Source organism: Rhinatrema bivittatum, chromosome 3 (genome assembly GCF_901001135.1).
Source record: "Rhinatrema bivittatum chromosome 3, aRhiBiv1.1, whole genome shotgun sequence".
Taxonomy (NCBI): Eukaryota; Metazoa; Chordata; class Amphibia; order Gymnophiona; family Rhinatrematidae; genus Rhinatrema; species Rhinatrema bivittatum.
This window is the reverse complement of record NC_042617.1, coordinates 40,180,354-40,201,904: the sequence shown is the minus strand read 5'-3', so window position 1 is coordinate 40,201,904 and position 21,551 is coordinate 40,180,354. Positions and strand designations below refer to the sequence as shown.

Genomic DNA, 21,551 nt, shown 5'->3' with positions numbered 1-21,551 from the left:
TATTTTAAGAATGAAGAAAATCACAAATAAGCAGGGCCAGTGAAGTTCACGTCTGATGTCTCTGGCGAAAGACAAAGAACTGAGTAGAGCAGTAGGGCTGTAGCAATGCTGGAACTCACATGCACTGGGAAAGATGTCCGTTTGGCAACAAACATGGTCACCTGACTCACATATATGACTACAGTGATGCTTGACTTTAGAAAAAGAAAGGGAGAGCCAGGAGAGAGCCCCACTGTGGTCCAGCTGATCACCTATGGCAATTTCCTTTCCTGGTCGGCATCTTCATCATCAGGAGGCCCCTATAACGTCAGGGCAGCAGCAGCAATTGCCTCGCATCCAGCACAAGGACCAATGGATGCTCATGTAGATTACCAGGGTTCTTCTACTCCAGGTGACGTGAACAGTGAGGACTCGAATTTCCCTGATCAATGGACCCCCACCTCCACTTCCATCATCAGCAGATAATCCAACTTCGGTGACGCTGGTACAAATTGGGGAGTCTATGTGACTAGCAGATGGGATACCACCCGAAGTAGGTAATGTCCCTGCCCCAGTGGCTCTGCCTACCCTGTGCCACAAGGTATGGACAAAGAAGGAGAAGCTTTGGCTGAATCTTCTAATATTTCCTTTCGAGATATTTGGCAAGTTGTTACATGCACCAAGAATACACTGATGTGGACAGTCTCTCAGTTGTGTGAGTTTTCCTTAGGGACTCCAACAAATTTGACTGAAATAGACCACCACCTGGGGGTCTTAGAGCGAATTACTCAGTTCGAGATCAAGTCTCAACTTTACAGGCAGTTCAAGTGACTAGTGTTACAGATAATCTAATGCTGCATAATAAAACTGAATCATTTGAGAATGCAATTCGTTCAAAACTTTTGCGCTTCTTAAACTTCCCCAAATCTAGGCTGTCATCCGCTGAACATTTTAAGAAATATGTATACGAGACATTACAGATTGCTAAAGAGAAAGTATTTCAGTTATATCAATGTTACTATATTCCTGATGCCAAGAGAGTTGCTAGTGGCGAGGAAGGAGGATTAGATTTTTTAGCATCATTTGAAAGTGCGGATGTGTCTAATATTTTGTATTCCTCTAATGATAACAACTCTACCCATGCAACTCTAATTGTTTCTTTTGTACAGACAGATGATAAAGATCTGATCTAGAGACAATACAAACATGAATTATTTTGTGGACAAAAACTGAAGTTTTTTCAGATGTCTCCAGACCAACTCAAGCACACAGAAAATTGTTTTTACAATTGAGGCAACATGTTGAGATGGGGGCCTCGTTTTATTTGAAGTTTCTTTCTAAATGTATTGTTTTTCATGGGGTTAAATTGTTTTTTCTAGACTCTACACATCTTGAACAATGTATTGTGTATAAAAATGGGATGAGGTGTGGGTTTAATAAGTAGATTTTGGTACGTTTTGTTTAATTGCCTCAGTTGTGTCCTTTTACTATTGTTCTCTCCTTTGCTCTCCCTTAATGGGGACTTTCAATGAATGTAGTTTTGATTATTGTATTCAAGTGCATGGATTGATTTCCTGTATTTGTTCCTATGCTTTATTTCATGTAACATGATTTAATACTAATAAAAATATAATAAAAAAAAAGAAAATAATGTGTTAACAAAGAAAAGTAAAACCAGAAATCTGGTTGTTGCAGCACAGAGAAAGACAAAATGTCCTACAGGATAGTTCACTTCAAAACGAATTAAAGGTGTTTGTCACTCCAACGTGTATCAAAAGGAAGTCAAAAAACATAACCAAAAATAATTGCAAGGATCACTAAACAGAAGTCAGCAGTCTCATCCCTAGTAGTAAGAGTGTAGTTCTGTCATTGAATGGACCCCTTGCTACATTTTTATCAAAACTTTAAAAAAAACCCAAAAAAACCCTTACATTTTCTTGTGCATCTGTATCATTCCATGCTCCCCAGTCTTCGTCTTCCCAGTTGGCAAATTTACCTGTTTTTAAAGAAAAGGTTACAAAAGTTTACTCTATAAAACTTTATTTCTAAATTTTATTTCTGCAGGTTTCATCCGATAAACACAGTGCAAGATAGACTGGGATTAGCTTCGTCAGTAACAAGCTATAACAATAACTAAAAGCAGGACATAGCAATGATGTGGTGCTCCCAAACAATACAAAGGTCTCTAACAGCCTATTTTAATAAATATATATATTAAGATATATTGGTTTTCTGCCTAATAATTGTGATTTGCTTTTCATTTCCTTGAATCTTTCCCTTACTCTTCTTGCTTTTAACACAGAAACATGATAGCCCATCCGTCCAATATATGTAGCCCTTACAATTTCCATCTCTTCCTCAAAGATCCCCTTATTAATCCCATGCTTTCCTGAATTCAGATAAGGGCTAATTTTAAAAGCCCTGCATGCGGGAAATCCAAGAATTACGCACGCTGCACGAATCTTAAAAGGCCCGCAGCCGCACGCATATCTCCAAGTACGCAAATAAAAAAGGTATGGGGAAAATGGGGTGGGGTCTGGGCGGGCCGGGCATCACCATCATCGCACAAGCGCGCTTCGGGATCAGACGAACACGTAACCCGCTGCTGCAATGCACTGCAAGTAAGTATTAAAACAAAAAGATCTAGGATAGACAGTGGGTTTTAGGGGTCAGGGCTGGTGGGGTAAAAGGGAGACAGGTTAGGCAGGGGGTTTAAGAAGTTCGCTCCTTTTCAGGGGCGAACTGGGATTTGGGCCTATCACATCGCCGCGTGTACCTACTAAAGTTCTCCCCCATTACGCGATCGAGGCGAGATTCGCACGCACATGCGCGCGGGTAGCTGATTTTATAACATGCGCGTTTTTACAAGTGCATGTTATAAAATCGGTGTGTGCCCATGCACAGGTCTTAAAATCTACCTGATAATGTTTCTGCCTCCATCACCTCCACTGGGAGGCCATTCTATGCATCCAGCACCCTCTCTGCGTATAAATATTTCCTAAGATTACTCATCCTCGGCCCATGACCCCTTTTGTTCTAGAGCCTCCAGCAGTCCTAATGATAAGAGGGAGGACATGGACAATCACTCACTCTCTTACATGGCTACTATTCTGGCACATGATCTGGTTTAGGAATGGTTTACTCTCACACCAGTGCCACTTAATGAACAGATCTAAATAAATAAATATAGTCAGCACGGGCAAGGTAAAGTGGATGATTTTTACCGTAAAACACCAGAATCCTAGCACACCGCTTTTTCAATACCAATATGATCTACCCTTACATTTCTTTTTCAGGATTTTGGCTATATTAAAACAAATGCATTTGAAATAGTCTATACATTTTCTGGGTGAAAATGTTTACAGTTTCTGCCAGATACAAAATTATGGACTGCTGCTTGAATGAGAAGTTAGGCAGTATACAGCAGGACTCAAATTCATATCCTTATTCTAGACTAGCAAATAACACAAATTGTGAATTGCATTCTGCCATGTCTATAATCATCTTCTATATAGCGTAGGACAACAACACAGAAATACAAAATATGACAGCTGATAAAGACCACAAGGCCCATCCAGTCTGCGCATATTATTTATGTATTTATTTATTTACTTATATTCTTTTTTTATACCGAAATATAGCAGAGTGCCTTCATTCCGGTTTACAGTGTAACAACAAATTCATACAATGAACAGTTATAAATTATAAATACAACACCAAACAAAGAGAGAAAATATATATATATAACATCTCGGCAAAAGCAGATTATAACGTGTTAGAATGAGACAATATAGGTTAATTTTGTATAAAACTTATTAACTTATTAACGAAGTATTTGGGTTTTAGATGGTGGTTGGGAATGGTATATATAGATCATATCATTCTGTGTATTTACAATGCCACAGAGTAGACCCTAGTGCATCTCAGACTTTTCATTCTATCTTCACAGCCACTCCAATCAATTGCACACATCAACAATGCTTAGATGAGTGTTAATAACCATGTATCACTGTAAAAACTTGTTTTAAAAACAATGTGGACTACAAAAAACTGTGTGATACAATGTGGCAAGTGTCTCATTTCTTTGGGAAGTGAATGGAATAGAGATCCTCACTAGTAATGTTCCCTTGATTGAAACACTTCATTTCTCTTTTCCCAGTGTAATCTGGCATTTTGGTTGGGATTATTCAGTTATAGAGAATGATTCAGCTGTTATTTTAACCTACTGCTGGGTGTTCAGTTCGGAGTTAACAGTCTGTTGTTATTTAGGACAGTTGTGGGTGGATCCTTGGACCGGTGGCAGATGACCACGCCCCCGGGGGAAGATCCCGAGAGGGACCACCGGTCAGGCTCAGAGTATGGAGACAGACACACACTAGTTCTTTTATTAGACAGTATACTGAACCACCAGAGGTGGCAGTAGTGAGCTGGAATGCCCGGCTGGGCTGTAGTCCCTCAGATACTGGAAAAGCGATCCCTGGAGGCTGAGCTGTAGAGAAACTGAAATATAGTGAGTAGGCAGGGTATGCAGAATTCATGTACTGAACCAGATGGTAACACTCACACAATGTCTCATAGAAGCCCAGGAGCTGGAATGTATAGGCCCTCGAGGAGCGAGTACCTGGTTCCAGGGAAAGCTCTGAGAGAGCGATGGTAACTCACTGATGTAGTTGGCAGTGAGGAATTCCAAGCAGATGAGTGTACCGAGCAAGTCTGGGAACGAGGGCCCTCAAGGAGTGAGTACCCCTAGTAAGTCCGAGGAGGGACAGTAGCTTAGGTAGTGTAACCCCTGCTCAGTCAGAGGAGGCAGAGTAGCTTGGAAAGTCGAAGCGAGTCCGTAGTCATTCCTTGCTAACTCGATGTGTTAGCAAATTCTAAGACCTTAAATATCCGTCACGGGTGACGTCATCTTTGGGGGACGCCCCGAGGTTCGCGCCATCGCTGGTACTTCAGTTGGGGCTGCGCCGCACATGCGCCCCTAGGCCTCCAGGAAACATGGCAGTTTGCAGCGTCTAGCCGGTCCGGGGATGCCGGAGGACTTCGGCAGAAGAACGCCGCGGCAGCCAATCTTCCCGCGGACGAAGAGGGAGGCGCCAAAGAGGTAAGGAGGGCAGAGAGAGGGCATCGGGAACTGACTGACACAACACTGGGAGGTTAATAACTTGCTGCTTTCTGATACTGTGAGCCGATTTCACTTTAGGATACGTGTGGGACAGATATAGCAAGACCACAGGATCTTAACACCTCTCTATCTCTCAGCTCCTCAGGAGTATAGCTGCTACAGATCTCCTTTTTCACAAAGGCCAAAAGGGCCTTTGTGAAAAAGGAGATCTGGGCTGGTAGATCTTCCTACTTTCTTTATTCTTCTGAGATGTCTCAGGCAGATTCTACAATGGTTTTCTTTTCCTCCTCATGATGCAGTTTCTTCCTGCTCCTTATAACTCTGATTTTCTTGCTCACATACCAGAAACTGCTTTTGGTGCATTCTCTCCCTTTTTATTTTTAACCCCAATGCTCCACATACACACATTGCAGGCAATACTCAAGACAGAAGATGCTGTTTCTCCTCTATATTGGTTCTGAGCAGCATGCAATTTCCTGATTGATTTCTTGCCAGTGCCACTCACACTTTCAAGTTAGGGAGAACAGTCAAGCTTGTGTGAACCATCAAAAATTAACCTCTTAAAGCCATGTTTGCCTTGCTCTGCAGCAAATATTTTTGCATTCATCTATTAGATGTTATTTCAAACGGATATAAATGCCAAACTGACAGAACCACTCCCCTCCTAACGAAAAGCATCTGTAAGTTCCGATCTTATAATTACCCCCAACTCATATGATACCGATATTATCATGTGAAACTCTCCATGCTCGACCAATTTCCCACACCATTGTTATTTTAAGAACTGCACCATGGTTACACCTATTTTTACTATATGCCTATATTGTATGTTATATGTTTATACCCTATGTTAAATTTGAGAGTTTACATTTATATTTTATGTTCTACGAACCGCACCTCTTACACTTATTTCATACCATACAATTCATTTCATATGAACTAACTCATTTCCTCAATTTGACCTTTCCTGTACAAAATCTTTAAACATGTTAACTAAATGTTAAAAAAAACTTTTAAAAAAAAATTGTGAACCGTTGTGATGGCAAAACCGAACGACGGTATATAAAAATCTATAAATAAAATAAAAAAATAAAACCAATTAAGAGGAGGGTCACACCTATAGCATCAGCTCATGCAATAATTTATGTAATTACCTATTAATATTTTTTCATTTTTGCACATTAAAATTTAACAAAGTGCAAATTAGTAATATTTATTTATTTATTTGCTGAGTTTTATATACCGTCATTCGGTAAGCCATCACAACGGTTTACAAAAGTTCAGATTGCAATACTTTTAACAATTGAGTAAAAGATGTTATAGGAAGTATGTTAAACAAACAGACATCTGATTACAAGGATGATAAATGGCACATGCATTATGGGTTGCACAAAAGGGGCGAACCCCTTTGTCGCGCCCCTTCGGCACGCGATGCACGGCGCCTGATGGTGAGGCGTCTTTCAACGGTCGGCTGAGCTCTCGATGACGTCGGGGGGGGGGGGGGGGGGGGGGGGCGTGGTCTCCCGATCGGGTTCCTCTCTCTTTCACACCAAATCAATAAATCCCCCTCACCTACCGATGTTCATCTCTTCCCTCTGGTTTCATTTTTATCTCTCAGTTTGATGGTAAAGTTCTGCGGGGGCCCGAAGGTAGAGGGTGGCTTCCCCGCTCGCCGGCGCCTGATGGTGAGACGTCTTTCAACGGTCGGCTGAGCTCTCGATGACATCGGGGGGGGGGGGGGGGCGTGGTCTCCCGATCTGGTTCCTCTCTCTTTCACACAAAATCAATAAATCCCCCTCACCTCCCGATGATAATCAACTGCACTGTGACTTCCATTAGAACACATGAATAAAGTCTGACAGAATGTAACTTTCCTTCTAGCAAAACTAGAACCTCAAAAAATAATTATGGAATTTTTCCTCACTCCAACACTCCATCCAGCATGCCAAAAGATATCCTTTAATATAATTTATAAATGTTGGCTTGAAGACTACTGGTAAACCATACCCATGCAAAAAAAAAAAAAAAGCTCCAAAAAGAGACATGAAACAAAAAAAAAAGACAAAAACAAAGTCAAATATAAGAAGAGAAAATATTTCCCTTGATCTTAAAAATTTTAGTTAATGCCTGAGTTTTCAAAATATTTTTCTAGCCTTGCATCTAGTATATTGAAGCTTGGTTTTCAAACTTGAAAACTTTGAGGTAGATTTTAAAAGACTTGCGTGCAGCAAAGCCAGGAGATATGTGCATCACTTGGACACGCATGGGCCGCACGGATTTTAAAAGGCCCGCAGCCACATGCGTATCTCCCAATACGAAAGAGGAGTGGGGTATGGGCATGCTGGAACTGCACATGCCGGGATCCCTCAATTGTGTAACTTGTTTTTGCTATGGACTGCGTGTAAGTAGGTTTTAAGGGTCAGGGTTAGTAGATTAAAAGGGAGGCAAGTTAGGGAGGGGGTTTAGGACTGGCTTTTACTGGGACGAACTCAGCGGGAACTGGGAAATAGACCTAATGCGTCACTGCGCGCATCTACTAAAATCCCCCCACTTATGTGCTCAAGACTGCATTCGCACACACATGCACGCGTCAATATAAAATCGTGCACGCGGGTAGCTGATATTATAACATGCACACGTTATAAAATTGGCTTGTCTATGTGCATGCGCGCCAGCAAATGCGGGCACATGTACGCATCACTTTGAAAGTTACTGCTTTAATCTTCACTTAGTCAGCGCATTTTGTAAATGAGAAAAGAAGGGATTTTCTGCCACACATTATTGAGCTATACATTTATTCTTTCAACATTTTGTCTTTTTTATTTACATAATAACATAGCAAATGACAGTAGACAAAGATAAAAATAGTCCATTCCGTCTGCTTAGTAAGGTGTAAACTTCTTTTTATTTACATTGTTTAAGTATTACACTTTTATATATTTTATTTCATATCTTTGAATTTATATTTTTAATATCTGTTTACCATTTATAGATTTTATTTTAGGCATAGCATTATTACTTAATTTTATAATTATCATCATCATCAATAGTATAGTTTGCCCTACTTTTAGATCTATGATTTTTCCAGTTGCTATTACTGTAAGATTTTTTAATTGATGTTTTTTCTGTCATTTGAGCATCATCTTCTTCACGAACAAACTGCAAGGTTCCACATGATGCTAGAATTAAAAAGGGAATATACTGAGTGGGCAACCAGCTTCTAGGCAAACTGGTCACAAGACTCCAAAATGTATCTAAAACTATTATTTCTGATTTTGAACACTCAGAAGTGAGAGTTGTAGAAACATTTTACTCTCATGGTTTGGTCTGTTGGTCTGTTTAGCTATAACAAGATTATTTAGGTTTCATCCTGTGCATGGCAAAACAGCCATGTTGAGCATTAGCATATAACAAGTTCTACAACCTTGTTATATGTACCGCCTCTTGGCGTAATTTTTATGTTTCAATGTAAACCGATGTGATCTGTATTTTAATACAGGAACACCGGTATATAAAAATCTAAAAATAAATAAATAAATAAATTAGTTATTGCTTCTTATTAGTCTTTATTGTTTATTTGCTACCTACTTAATTTTTTATATCTATATTAAAATCTTAAATGTTGGTGTAGCAATCTGGCATATTCATGTATTCATTTTTGTCTAAACTATTCCATTTGGATTTTATCTTACAGTTTTGCTTTTCATTTTTGGCTACCCCTCATATTGCTTTTACTCGTGTGTTTGCCTAGCCTTTCCTTTGTGTTTTTTCCCTCATTTCTAATTGCAATACAAAAAGACATATTTGAGTTTAGTTGTTCATTGGTATTATCAATTCAAATATTAACTCTTCCTCCTAAGAACTTTCTATTGCTCTATGTTCTGAAAAACAGAAAAAAAAAAACACCAATCATAAAAAAGAGAGGAGGAAGTCCCCACCCCCATGAAGCAGACATCAGAAAGTCTAACATCTTTAGGTTTTATGTAAAAATGTAATTACAATCTTACTGCTGAAGTTCACATGTGTACAAAGCAGAAAATATATTTTTCAGATATGTAATATAAAGTAGTGCAGACATCACAAACCCTGCTAGACACACAGAACCTAAATTAGAAACAGATGACATTTCCTCTCTATTCTTATTATATTCGCCCTACGATTCATATGGCAGAGGTAACACATCAGACAAGGTGTTATTTCCAACCTAATTACAATGTGGTTCTTTGCTTGGAAGTGAAATCATTATTGTAAATTTCCTGCACTGATGCCAGCTTTGCATTTTGTTTGTTCTCTGTGCTTTAATAATTCCTTTTAAATAAGTAACTTCTCATCTTTGTCTAAAAACACATTTATTTATTATGGTTGGGGTTGGCTGACCCAAACATTTTTTTAAAAAATTCAAATTAACCCAGTTCTTGGTAAATATTTATTACAGAGATCCTGAAAGCCAGGCCTGTGGCAGCTCACAAAGACTTGAGTTACCCTTTGACTATCGGGACCCATGTCAGTAGTATGAGCTTGTCCTAGTTTTCCATTCATTGCAGCATGGACGTGAAATTCCCGTTTCTAAAGAAACTGAAAGTGCACGTCCATGCATGCAATTAGAGTTGAAATAACTAGCTCAGCCTCCCCATATTGATATAAATATAGTAACACTAACTGAGAATGCCTAGATTAGAAAATGTAGTCCTCAAACTTATCAGAATAACTATTCAAAACAAGATTACAGCAAAGAAAGAGCCAGGACAGCCCAGGCCAATATAACAGATCTTCAGATTATTTCATTACAAAAACACAAAATCTAATCAAAGAAAAGAGGGAAATCAGAATAGCAGTGATTAAGATGAATTATCTACCCAGGCTAAGCTATTTGTTCCAGGCGTTGCCATGTGTTCTAACAGATGCAGATTTAAAAACACTGCAGCAACAGGTTTTTTCCTTTATATGGAAAAGGCGCCCTCCCAGGGTTGCAAGAAAGGTTCTCTACAGAACAAAAGCGAAAGGTGGCTTGGGTGTTCCTAATAAATATCCTGCTTCTCAATTACAGAGAGTGGTGGAATGTCAGCAACAAAAGCAATGGATGACCATTGTGCAAACTATACTAGGATATGCTCCAATAATTAGGAAAACTGCCGAATATAGGGGAATTAAATATCACACCTTCCCTGAGATGCACACCTGTACTTTGGGCAAAGTGGCGGTCAAAAATAGTAAGGAAAGAAGGGGTGTTTTTTCCAATCCCAATAAGGTATCTGGAAGGCTTTTCAAGTGGCAGGGAATATGAGGTTTTTAAAAAGTGGGAAAGAAGGGGATATGAAGGGTGGTCAGATTTGGATGGTGGGCTCAGTGATCCCCTTTGCAGAACTTCAGACTGGGTATGGGATATCACATAAGGATTTCCTGGCATATGCAGTTACGCCACTTTTTCAATACAAAAGAAGTTAAACAAGAACTAACGAAAGGGGCCTCTCTATTTGAGGGATTTTGATGATGACCCAAAAGCCACCCAAATTGATCTCTAAAATCTATAAAGCGTTAACAGATGAGGAACCATATTCTGACCCTCACATTAAAGCATGGGAAGGAGATTTGAAGGCTCAATGGGACAAATCAAAATAGGATGACTGTTTTCAAAGGATAGGGAAAAATGTTGGGGGGCCACTTCCATGATTGAAAATAGATACAAATTATTGTACAGATGGTACTTATATCCTGCCAAGCTAGCCAGATGGTACCCTGCAATATCTGATAAATGTTGGCATCATTGTCAATCAGCCACGCGGCTCGTCCCGGCCACGCGGCTCGTCCAGGCGCACCTCGTCCCGGCCAGGAGGCACCTCGTCCCGGCGCACCTCCCCCAACTAAGCAGCCTATCGGGGATAGGCCGGAAAGGACGTCACCAGACGAGGTAAGCGGGGGATTTAAATCCCTGCCGCTCCTCCGTCCACCTCTCTCGCCGCGATCGCTGCCACCGCGCCACTCGACCCGGACCCCAGCTGCAGGCCTGCGCAGCCGGCGCTGAAGCCCGTCGGGGCAAGGCCGACTTAAAATCACAGCACTCACCTCCGGGGCTCCAGCTCCGGCCACGCGGCTCGTCACGGCCAATCAAGGGGCCAATCAGAGGGCGGCAACAGCCCTTTAAATCCCAGGAAATCACCGGCGGCATCGCGCGCCCAAAGGAGCGCGACCTAAGGGGCCTGCCCCTTAGCACGCCCCTTGGAGAGCCCCAGGGCCAGGGCCCTACCAATTTAGATTTTAAGATTTAGATGTGGAACAACGTAATACCTTCTCACCTCCGACTAAACCACCAACCTGTCACGCGGCCTCACACTTAAAGGATTACCCTCTTAGGGAGCAGAAGGGTTGAACATCACAGCAGACACCAGGCACATTGGGGTAATCCCCGCCTCTCCAACACTCATCGAGTCTCTACAGCATTCTTTCAGTCTCTACAGCATCCAACACTCATCCAGCCTCCCCAGCAGATAGACTCACCACCCAGCATCCAGCTGCACCAGCATTCCTCCAGCCTCTCCAACAACTACCCAGACTCTCCAGCCTCTAGCCTCTTCTACTTTCATCCAGACACTCCAGCATTCAGCCAATCCAGCAATCAGTCTCTCCAGCTATTACAGCACTAGAGCAACTTCTCTCGCAACAACCCCAGTCAATTACACCACAAAGATGCATAGCTACTCTATACCCACAATCTGGAACAAACTCAGATCACACACAAAACCTACATATCAGCACATTGTACGACAACAAAGGCTTATCCCAATAATGATATCACCAATTACACAAATCCTAGGATTCTCTCTATTTACTCTAACCCTATTCAACGCTCAGTCTCTCTCCAAGAAAACGCACATCCTCAATGATTATCTTATAGAAGTCAACCCAGATATCTGTGCCATCACAGAGACATGGTTAAAACAGACAGATACCGTACTAACAAATCAGCTTCCCATACAATCTTATGACCTCTTCTCAGTCCCCAGACCCAGAAAAAGGGGTGGAGGGCTCCTTCTGGCAGTAAAAAAAGGTCTAAACATATCTTTACAATATACAAACACATCCTCTAAACTGGAATTCTCCCTCTTCAAATCTGAACAAATCCAAGTTGCTCTCGTCTACGCCCCACCAGGGAACTTGGAATCGAATCCCTCTCTCCTTATCGAGCTTGTAGCCAAACACATTAACGCTGACAAACCCGCTATAATACTGGGAGACTTTAATTTGCATGTGGACGCTTCCCCACAATCCATCAACTGCATAACAGTCCTCTCATCACTCAGTCACTTGGGTTTTACTCAAATCGTCAATAGTCCCACCCACAAGGCAGGCCATACACTGGACCTCATCTTCATTAACAACAGCTTTACCATCCACTCTAACCCCACGTGCTCACCAGTTCCCTGGTCAGACCATAGGGTCATCTACACGATACTTAAGATCAACAACCCACCACCTAAAGACTCTACCAAATCCACCATCCATTTCAGGAAACCATGTTCGCTAGATCTCCTTAGTGAAAAGATATCAGAATCACTAAATCAACTAGATTTCACAGACGCAACCACAGCAACTACCTCATGGATCAATCTCAATAATAAAATTGCAGATCAAATCTGCCCAACGTCAACCAAAACCATACATCCCACATCAGACAACAGAAAACCCTGGTTTACCCCGGAACTTAAATCTCTCAAGCAAACACTAAGGAATAAAGAACAATGCTGGAGAAAAAACCCCACCACTTCGACACACGCAATATACAAATCCCTCCTCAACACTTACAGGAACGCTATACTCAGGACAAAGAAAGACTTTTATGCAAAAAAAATTCACAACTTCATTTTTGACTCAAAGGCACTTTTCTCATACGTCTCCTCATTAACTAAACCATCGCCTCCCTCCATCCCAGACCACCAAGCACTCAATAAAGCCAACGAACTCGCCAATTATTTCAAGACAAAAATCACCAACCTCACCTACTGTCTCACAACCAACAATATTCCCCCAACCTACCATCTCATATCCCCACCTCAACAAAACGCTAGTCTTGTTTCTTTTGAACCTACCTCTTCACTGGAGATAGAAATTACCCTCAAGAAAATCAAACCATCATCCCACCCATCGGATCCATTACCAACAAACCTGCTCATCTCCATACCGAACACAATCTCAAAACCAATTTCTGATATAATTAACACATCACTCTCTCAAGGCCAAGTCCCCAACCAGTTAAAATTGGCCATTCTCAAACCACTACTAAAAAAACCAAACGCCTCTCCATCAGACCCAGCGAACTTTCGACCAATCGCAAACCTACCTCTCATAGCCAAATTAACGGAGAAAACTGTTAACAAGCAACTGTCAGATTATCTGGAAGATCATAACATTCTGTCCCCGGCACAATACGGATTCCGAAAACTCTTAAACACCGAATCTCTCTTACTATCACTTACGGACACAATCCTCGTCAACCTAGAGAAAAAACAATCCTACCTCCTTATTCTTCTAGATCTATCCGCTGCCTTTGATACGGTAAAACACACCATACTTATAGACCAACTAGCCAACATAGGTATCAAAGGCTCAGCTCTCAGTTGGTTTCAGTCCTTCCTAAGTAACAGATTCTATAAAGTCAGGATAAACAACAAGGAATCGCTTCCAGTTCTTTCAGATCAAGGAGTCCCTCAAGGATCTTCACTCTCACCCACCCTCTTCAATATCTATCTCCTCCCTCTTTGCCACCTGCTCTCAAACCTCAAGCTTATCCATTACCTCTACGCAGATGACATCCAAATCCTTATCCCGATTTCAGAATCCCTTCAAAAAACGATCAGCTACTGGAATGACTGTCTACAGCCAATTAAAGACTTACTCTCAAGACTCAATTTAGTATTGAATGCCAACAAAACCGAAATGCTCATTATCTCCCAAGATCCCCTCACCATCTCTTCAAGCTCCTCTCAACCAAACTCAATTAGCAAGTTCTCACCAGACGTCAGGGATCTTGGAGCCTGGCTAGACAACAATCTAAACCTAAAAAAGTTTGTAAACAATACCGCAAAGGACTGCTTTTACAAACTGCAAGTCCTCAGAAAGCTAAAACCCCTCCTTCACTTCTCTGACTTCCGGCTAGTACTTCAATCCATCATACTATCTAAGCTCGATTATTGCAACTCCCTCCTTCTCGGTCTACCCTCAAATACCATCAAACCCTTACAAATGGTTCAAAACGCTGCTGCCAGAATACTTACAAACTCTAATAAAAGAGATCACATCACTCCAATCCTTCGTAACCTACATTGGCTTCCTATTAACCACAGGATCCTCTATAAAGTGCTCACAATTATTCACAAAGTAACATACAATCTTGCTCCGATCATGTTAAGCACCCAACTCCAACCTCATACTTCATCCAGACCAATTAGAAGCGCATACAAAGGCACATTGCAAGCCCTACAGGTAAAATCATCACTGAGCAAAAGAGCACTATCTTCAGGAGGCCCCCACCAATGGAACGCGCTCCCCCCAGATCTAAGACTAGAACCAAGTCATCAGGAGTTCAAAAAAAAGCTAAAAACATGGCTTTTCCGTCAAGCCTTCCCAGACATCTAATGCTACCTAATCAAGTCTTTTAACCCAAATCATGGGTTATCTCACTGTTTTTCCTATTACGATTTTTTTCAACTGTACCTTAATTTTTGAGCTCTTTCATCTTTTGTATTTATACTGTACTCACACTCCATTTACTCCATCTCTTTTATATTTATTTTATATTTATTTTCTATATAATATTTATTACTATATTACTATGTTTAATTGGTTATCTATTCTATTTGTTCCAGCATTATTGTTAGTTCTATTGTTACCTGTTTTATTGTTCAACTGTTCTATGTAAAGCCCACTACTATTTTTGGGCATTTAAAAGTTGTATGTAAACCGGATTGATTTGTAGTTCCTACAAGAACTTCGGTCTATAAAAATTAAAAATAAATAAATAAAATAAATAAATAAATGTATGGTGGACGTGTGAGATAATACAGAAGTTCTGGCTTGGGGTAAGACAAATGCTTACAGAAATTCTAGGTTGCGAGATTCCCACCCAACCAGAGGTGTGGCTACTGGGGGTAATTCCAGGAAAACAACTTAACACCCCCAAAGCCATCTTATTAATTTTGCTGCTATGGCGACACGCCAAGTGGTGGCGGCAAGGTGGTCTCGGGGAGAAGAGCCTCCAAGATCTCAGGTAGTTAAAAAACTAATGGGTATAGGAGGCATGGAAAAAAATCTCAGCATTAAGACAAGACCGATTAGCTAAATACGAGTTAACTTGGACACCTTTTGAAAAATGGTCGAAAGTACAGCAACTGCAGTATCCTTCACTAACTAAATGAGTCAAACTCTACAGGGTTTTGTAGCCCGTATGAGGATGATTTACCCAGGGGAGAGGCTTAAAGAGTCCCTGACCTGTAACAAAAAAAGAGAGGTTGGAGTATTATGATACTGTATGTATATGTTGGATGTTGATGATGTATGTAATTGTTCTGTATCACTACTCTCTCAATAAAACAGTTAAATTCAAAAAAAGCAAAAGAGGGAGATTAAACAATCTTTATTACAGATTAGTTTAATCCCAACTGATAACTTCAATTAGTTCTAATGTACTTTCTGCTTCATTTTTTTTCCCCATTTCCTCCTACATTTTGATAGAGATCCAACATGAATTTAAATACCCTCTTTGGGGGAAAAAAATCACTTTCTGTAAGCTTAATGTAGAACTTTACCAGTTATTTTTTTTAATAACATTTCCCTATTGGGAGATAGTGTCTTTTTGCGTTATGATAATTTCATTTCCAGTAGAACACAAGGATGGTAATTTCTTAAAAGGCACGTGGATGGATATGTTCACGCATTTGCCAGCCCATGCCCAGGGTTGCAGCCATTTTATAATATACACAAATGTTATTAAACAGGCTGAATGCACATACATATGGACACAATTTTAAGAGAACACACGCCTATGAGCAAAAATGTCTCTTCTACTCAATAAGCAGGGGATTTTACCAGTTTTCCCAGTTCGTTCTCAGCTCTCCAAAGCAAGGGACAGAACTTCTAACCCCCCCTAGTTTAATAGCCTCCCTTTTCCCCTGTTAGCCCAGTCCTTTAAAAGCTCACCGATCTGTTTGTGTTTTATGCTTACATGCCATCCATAGCAGAAGTAAAATTACGCAGCAGGGGACCCCAGCGTGTGCTGGTGCGTGCAAGTATTTGCACGCTGGTTTCAATGTTAAATCCAGGAATGCCCATGCCCCACTCAGACCACACCCTGCTCCTTTTCTGAGAAAATTGTTTTGTGCGCTTAGCGGGAGCCTTTTAAAATCCGCTCAGCACATGCCGGCCCAACTTACCGTATTTTTCGCTCCATAAGACGGCACCTGATCATAAGACGCACCTAGGATTCAGAGGGGAAAAATTTTTTAAAAAACAAAAAAACGGTGCGCTAAACCGGCTGTTCCCGGGCCTCTGTGCGTCTTATGGAGCAAATTAGGGGAGTGCATAACATTTTTTTTTGTCCCCATTTCGGTCCACTCCCCAGATCAGAAAACTTTTATAGTTCTCTTTCTGTGGGAACCCCCCCACCCCCCCAAAAAAAACAAAACAAAAAACCCATCCCAACCCTTTAAATTTAATTAACCTACAGCTCCCCACCCTCCTGACCCCCCCCCCCCCAGATCTGCCAAAAGTCCCTGGTGGTCCAGCGACCAATGGCAGCGGTAGCCCCTGTGACAAGGTAAGGGCAAAGGGCCGACGGCGCCATTTTGATTACTGGCAGCCGACGGCCCAAGTTCAGGAGATCACTCCCGGACCCCCGCTGGACCATCAGGGACTTTTGGCAGGTCTTGGGGGGGGGGGTTTGTAGTTAGTTTTTTAGTTTATATTCGCTCCATAAGACGCACAGACATTTTCCCCCCACTTTTGGGGAAAAGAAAGTGCGTCTTATGGATCGAAAAATATAGTATGTATCTCCCGGTTTTGGCGTATGCCAGCCTTTTAAAATTCACCTTTAGTATATCCAAGTTTCAAAACTCTTGACTGTAAAGTATATTATAGTAGTAGTTTACCTCGAATGTAGTCGAGTTGTGCCAATGTTTATATAAGTGTCAAGCCATCTTGGAAGATCTGGTCATATAATGTTTGGGCTACAAGCCATGTTTCCTACAGACCCACTAACAGAACTGCATAGTCTTTATTTTACTGTTACTTCTGAAGAGTAAGCTTCCAGTACTATGTTCCAAATTTGAATAGATGCCAATACTTAAACTTATTTCATGAATGTATTTAAAAGTTTGTGGAAAAGCAAAAGGTAGGAAAGGCAGTTAGACAAGTAAAGAGAGAAAACTGCAAAGTCAAAAGAAGTTACTTTCTTCAGATACAAGGAAGATTAAAAAAAATAGAGGTGGGAGGAGTAGTAAAGCTAAAAGAAGGTGGAATTAGCAAAGAGAGGGACCAGCAGAAAGCAAAACAGTGGGGGTATACTACCAACCACCTGGCCAGAATGGACAGATGATGAAACAACAACAGAAATTAGGGAAGCCAACAAAATTAGCAACACAGTAATAATGAGTGATTTCAATTAGCCCAGTACTGATTGGGAAAGTTATCACATCAGGACATGCTATAGAAGGTAAAGTTTCTAGATGAAATAAATGACTGCTTTACGGAGCAGCTGATACAAGAACCAGCAAAGAAGGGGAGCTATTTCAGACCTAATCCTTAGTGGAACACGTGAGCTGGCGAAAGATAATGCTGTTAGGGCCATTTGGACTTCATCAGTGTCTAAATTACAGGAATTTATCATTTGGTTGAACACTGTAATTCACATCTTCAGTTCACAATACAATACTATAACCAACATATATCCCTTTTAGACATTTGGATTTTCAAGAACAAAGTCTGTTTAGGTACAATGCTTTTTCATAAGCCTATGGAGAGAAACAATTTGCTATCTTTCAACAGTTTCCATCCCTACTGGCTAAGATCCAACTTACCGGTTGGCCAATTTTTATGGCTAAAAAGCATATTTTTTCCATAAAAGATTTTAAATGTAAAGCAAAAGAACTTAGCAAAAGGTTATCCTTTTTAAATTTTAAAGTGTGTATAGAAGAGCATTGCATGCTGAAAGAACATGGCTTTTATTAGAACAAATGGAAAACAACAACCCCGCATGGTATGTGCATTGAAATATACTCATGTAACTTCGTCAATAACATCCATTATTTTTAATCACTGGGATGTTCTACGATTACATCTAGTTTTTGCTTCACTGCAGATTATTGCTTTTCCAAGATGGAAAAATGTTAGACTATGTGATTCAATCCCATCTGTTTCTCCTAAGGCACATACAAGCAGCATAGGAAGCCATAAATCACATGGTCATTGCTCTTACTGTGCACAAACCATCGCAGGAGGGTGTTGGCAGACACCTTCTACTAATAAAACTATGTTTACATCACAACATGGATTGCTCTTCTACTTTTGTAATTTATTTCATTCTTTGTCTAGATAAAAAATTGTACATAGAAACATTGAAATGACAGTAGAAAAAGGACCATCCAGTCTGCCCAGCAAGCTTACAGTACTATCTGCTGCACTATATAGGTTACCCTCATGCTTATCAGTTTCTCAGACAGTAATTCCCCATTACCCCCTGCTGTTGAAGCAGAGAGCAATTTTGGAGTTGCATCAAAGTTTCAGGCTTATTGGTTAAAGGTAGTAACTGCTGCATCAGCAAGTTACCCCCCATGCTTATTTCTCCAGACCATAAAATTTGGGGCCCTCGTTGGTTGATGTTCCAATCCAATTCCCCTTTTCCCCCTGATTTTTCCCTTGGGTGCACCAAGAGAAAAATCAGAACTCATTTAGCTGAACACAAAAGCTGCCTATTTACCAAGTACATGCAAGCTCCTTTAGTAGCTCACTGCTTAGAACACACTCATTCATTCAGCGAGTTATGCTGGGGCATTGTTAAACACATTGCGGAGGCGATCGTGAGGCCTACTTAAACTTACATGAACAATTTTGGATATTTTATCATAATACAGTGATTTTGCATGGATTGAATTTAGAAATAGAGTGGTACTCTATTTAATTTTTATTATTGGTCTTATTTCTCCTTCACACAATGAGGGACTCCAGACAGGATTTCATCCAATCTTATGGCGCTAAAACTGACAGACGCCGTTCGAGTAAGTTCTTGTTTGACCCACATTGGTGATTGAATTTCATTTTTTTTTTTTTTAATGATGTAGTCACTGTTCACTCTTATCTGAGATGCTGTTAAAATTCTTGTGCTGGACTGTTAGTCAATTTTTAAGATTCTTAATTACACTTTCTTTTTTCTTTTGCAGCTTAAATTATAAGAAGATGGACATTATTGAATCTTCAAAGAATCATCAATTTTCATGCAATGCATTGAACCACCTTCCCTGATGCAGTTCTCAAAACACGATCTGTGCCAGGGTTCTGGAATGACATTTAATTGCAAGATGAAAGTTAAGGCTTTTATTTGCATTAGAAAAAACTAAAAATGTTGGTTGCTCACTTGGTTGACCAATGATTAATATTAAGGCAAAGAGGGTTTCCTAACCTGTACTGCCTATTATAAGTGGTCAATTCACATGTTTTTGTACACTTTAATATTTGAAGATTTTGTATGGTGTTCCTATAGTGTGATTTCCTTCATCTTTTTGAAGATTCTTGTGCTGGACTAACAAGTCCAGCGCATGTTATAAAATAGCCTGGCTGTGTCAAATTTTAAGTGGGCATGCACTTCTGCGTGCAAGTCCCGCTTCTACCACATAAATCAGAGGATTTTAAAAGCGGAGTGTGACAATGCCATTCCTAGTTTTACAAGTTCATCTCCAGTTCGCCCAGTTAAATATAGATCCTCCAACCCCCCTGGTTTGATTGCCTTCACTCCCCCCTGTTAGCCCAAACCCTTAAAATCCTGCAGATCTGCCTAATTTTCTTGGCATCCTTAGCAGAAGTAAAGTTACGCAGCAAGAGAGCTTATCACGCCGGGTTGCAGAAGTATGCAAACACACATCTCAGATTCATACCCTGAAACACCCATGTCCCTCCCGGACCACTCCCATGCCCCTTTTTGGAAACTTTCTAGATGTTTGCGCTGCACCATTTATGCATGTATCTGGACGCTTTTTAAAATTCGATTGGCATGTGCGAACCTAACTTATTCGCATATCCCCCAACCGATGGGCGCATCAGGCTTTTAAAATTCACCTCTTAACGTGGACAACTGCAAAGTGATGCATATATGGAAGAACTGCCCAAATTATAGCTACACAATACAAATTATAGTTCTACACTGGGCGTCACCACCCAAGAAAAACATCTAGGCGTCATTGTGGATAATATGTCGAAATCCTCTGCTCAGTGTGCGGACGCAGCCAAGAAAGCAAATGGAATTATTAGGAAAGGAATGGAGAATAAAACAGAGAATATCACTCCATGGTGTGACATCCCCTTAACTATTGTATGCAGCACTAGTCAACACATCTCAAAACAGATACAGTGGAATTAGAAAAGGTACAGAGAAGGGCAAAAAAAAAATATGTTAAAGGGGATGGAACGATTTCCCTATGTGGAAAGGCTAAAGAGGTTAGGGCTCTTCAGCTTGAAAAAGAGATGGCTGAGGGAATATATGATTCAGATCTATAAAATAATGAGTGAAGTGGAACAGGTAAATGCGGTTCGGTTGTTTACTCTTTCAAAAAGTACAAAGACTAGAAGACATTCAATGAAGTTGCTAGGTGACACATTTAAGACAAATAGGATAAAATATTTTTAAACTCAATTTCTAGAATTAGTTGCCAGAAGAAATGGTAAAAGCTGCTATTATAGCTGGGTTTAAAAAGAAAAAGACTGAACAAGTTCAATAAACTATTTAGGTGGACTTGGGGAATCCACTGCTTATCCATGGGATAAGCAACATGGAATCTATCAATCTTTTGGGATCCTGCCAGGTCCTTGTGACCTGAAATGACCACTACTGGGCTTGAAGGACTTTTGGACTGACTCTGTATAGCAAATCTTATGTTATGATGGTTCCTAAAGTTGTCTTCGGGGCCCTCCAGTCAGTCAATCAGGTCATCAAGATATCCACAATAACTATGAATGAGGCATATTGGTATACATTACTTCAATTGTATAGAAATATATTTTATAGATTTCCATTGTGGATATCCTAAAAACAGAATAGCTGGGATTGCTGATGACAGGTTTGAGAGCTACTATGCTTGAGCTTAATATTACAAGTGAGTCCTTGAACATGGGTTTGACGTTCTGCGGAGTGAAAGCATTGTCCTTAGCTGCACTCAGAGTCACATGGAGTTTGTGTTGTAGTTGTCATGCCATG

The 21,551-nt window shown here is 40.5% G+C and overlaps 1 protein-coding gene across 4 annotated transcripts in view; it reads right to left on the bottom strand.

The window, feature by feature from the left end:
• The window catches only part of RAB3GAP2 (RAB3 GTPase activating non-catalytic protein subunit 2), a 279,134-nt gene that overhangs the window by 237,621 nt on the left and 19,962 nt on the right, over positions 1–21,551 (bottom strand). For all 4 annotated transcript variants that reach the window (XM_029593170.1, XM_029593169.1, XM_029593168.1 and 1 more), the window contains exon 2: positions 1,911–1,975. In XM_029593170.1, coding sequence (XP_029449030.1) covers positions 1,911–1,975 — 65 coding nt within the window. The remainder of the gene's footprint in view (positions 1–1,910; positions 1,976–21,551) is intronic.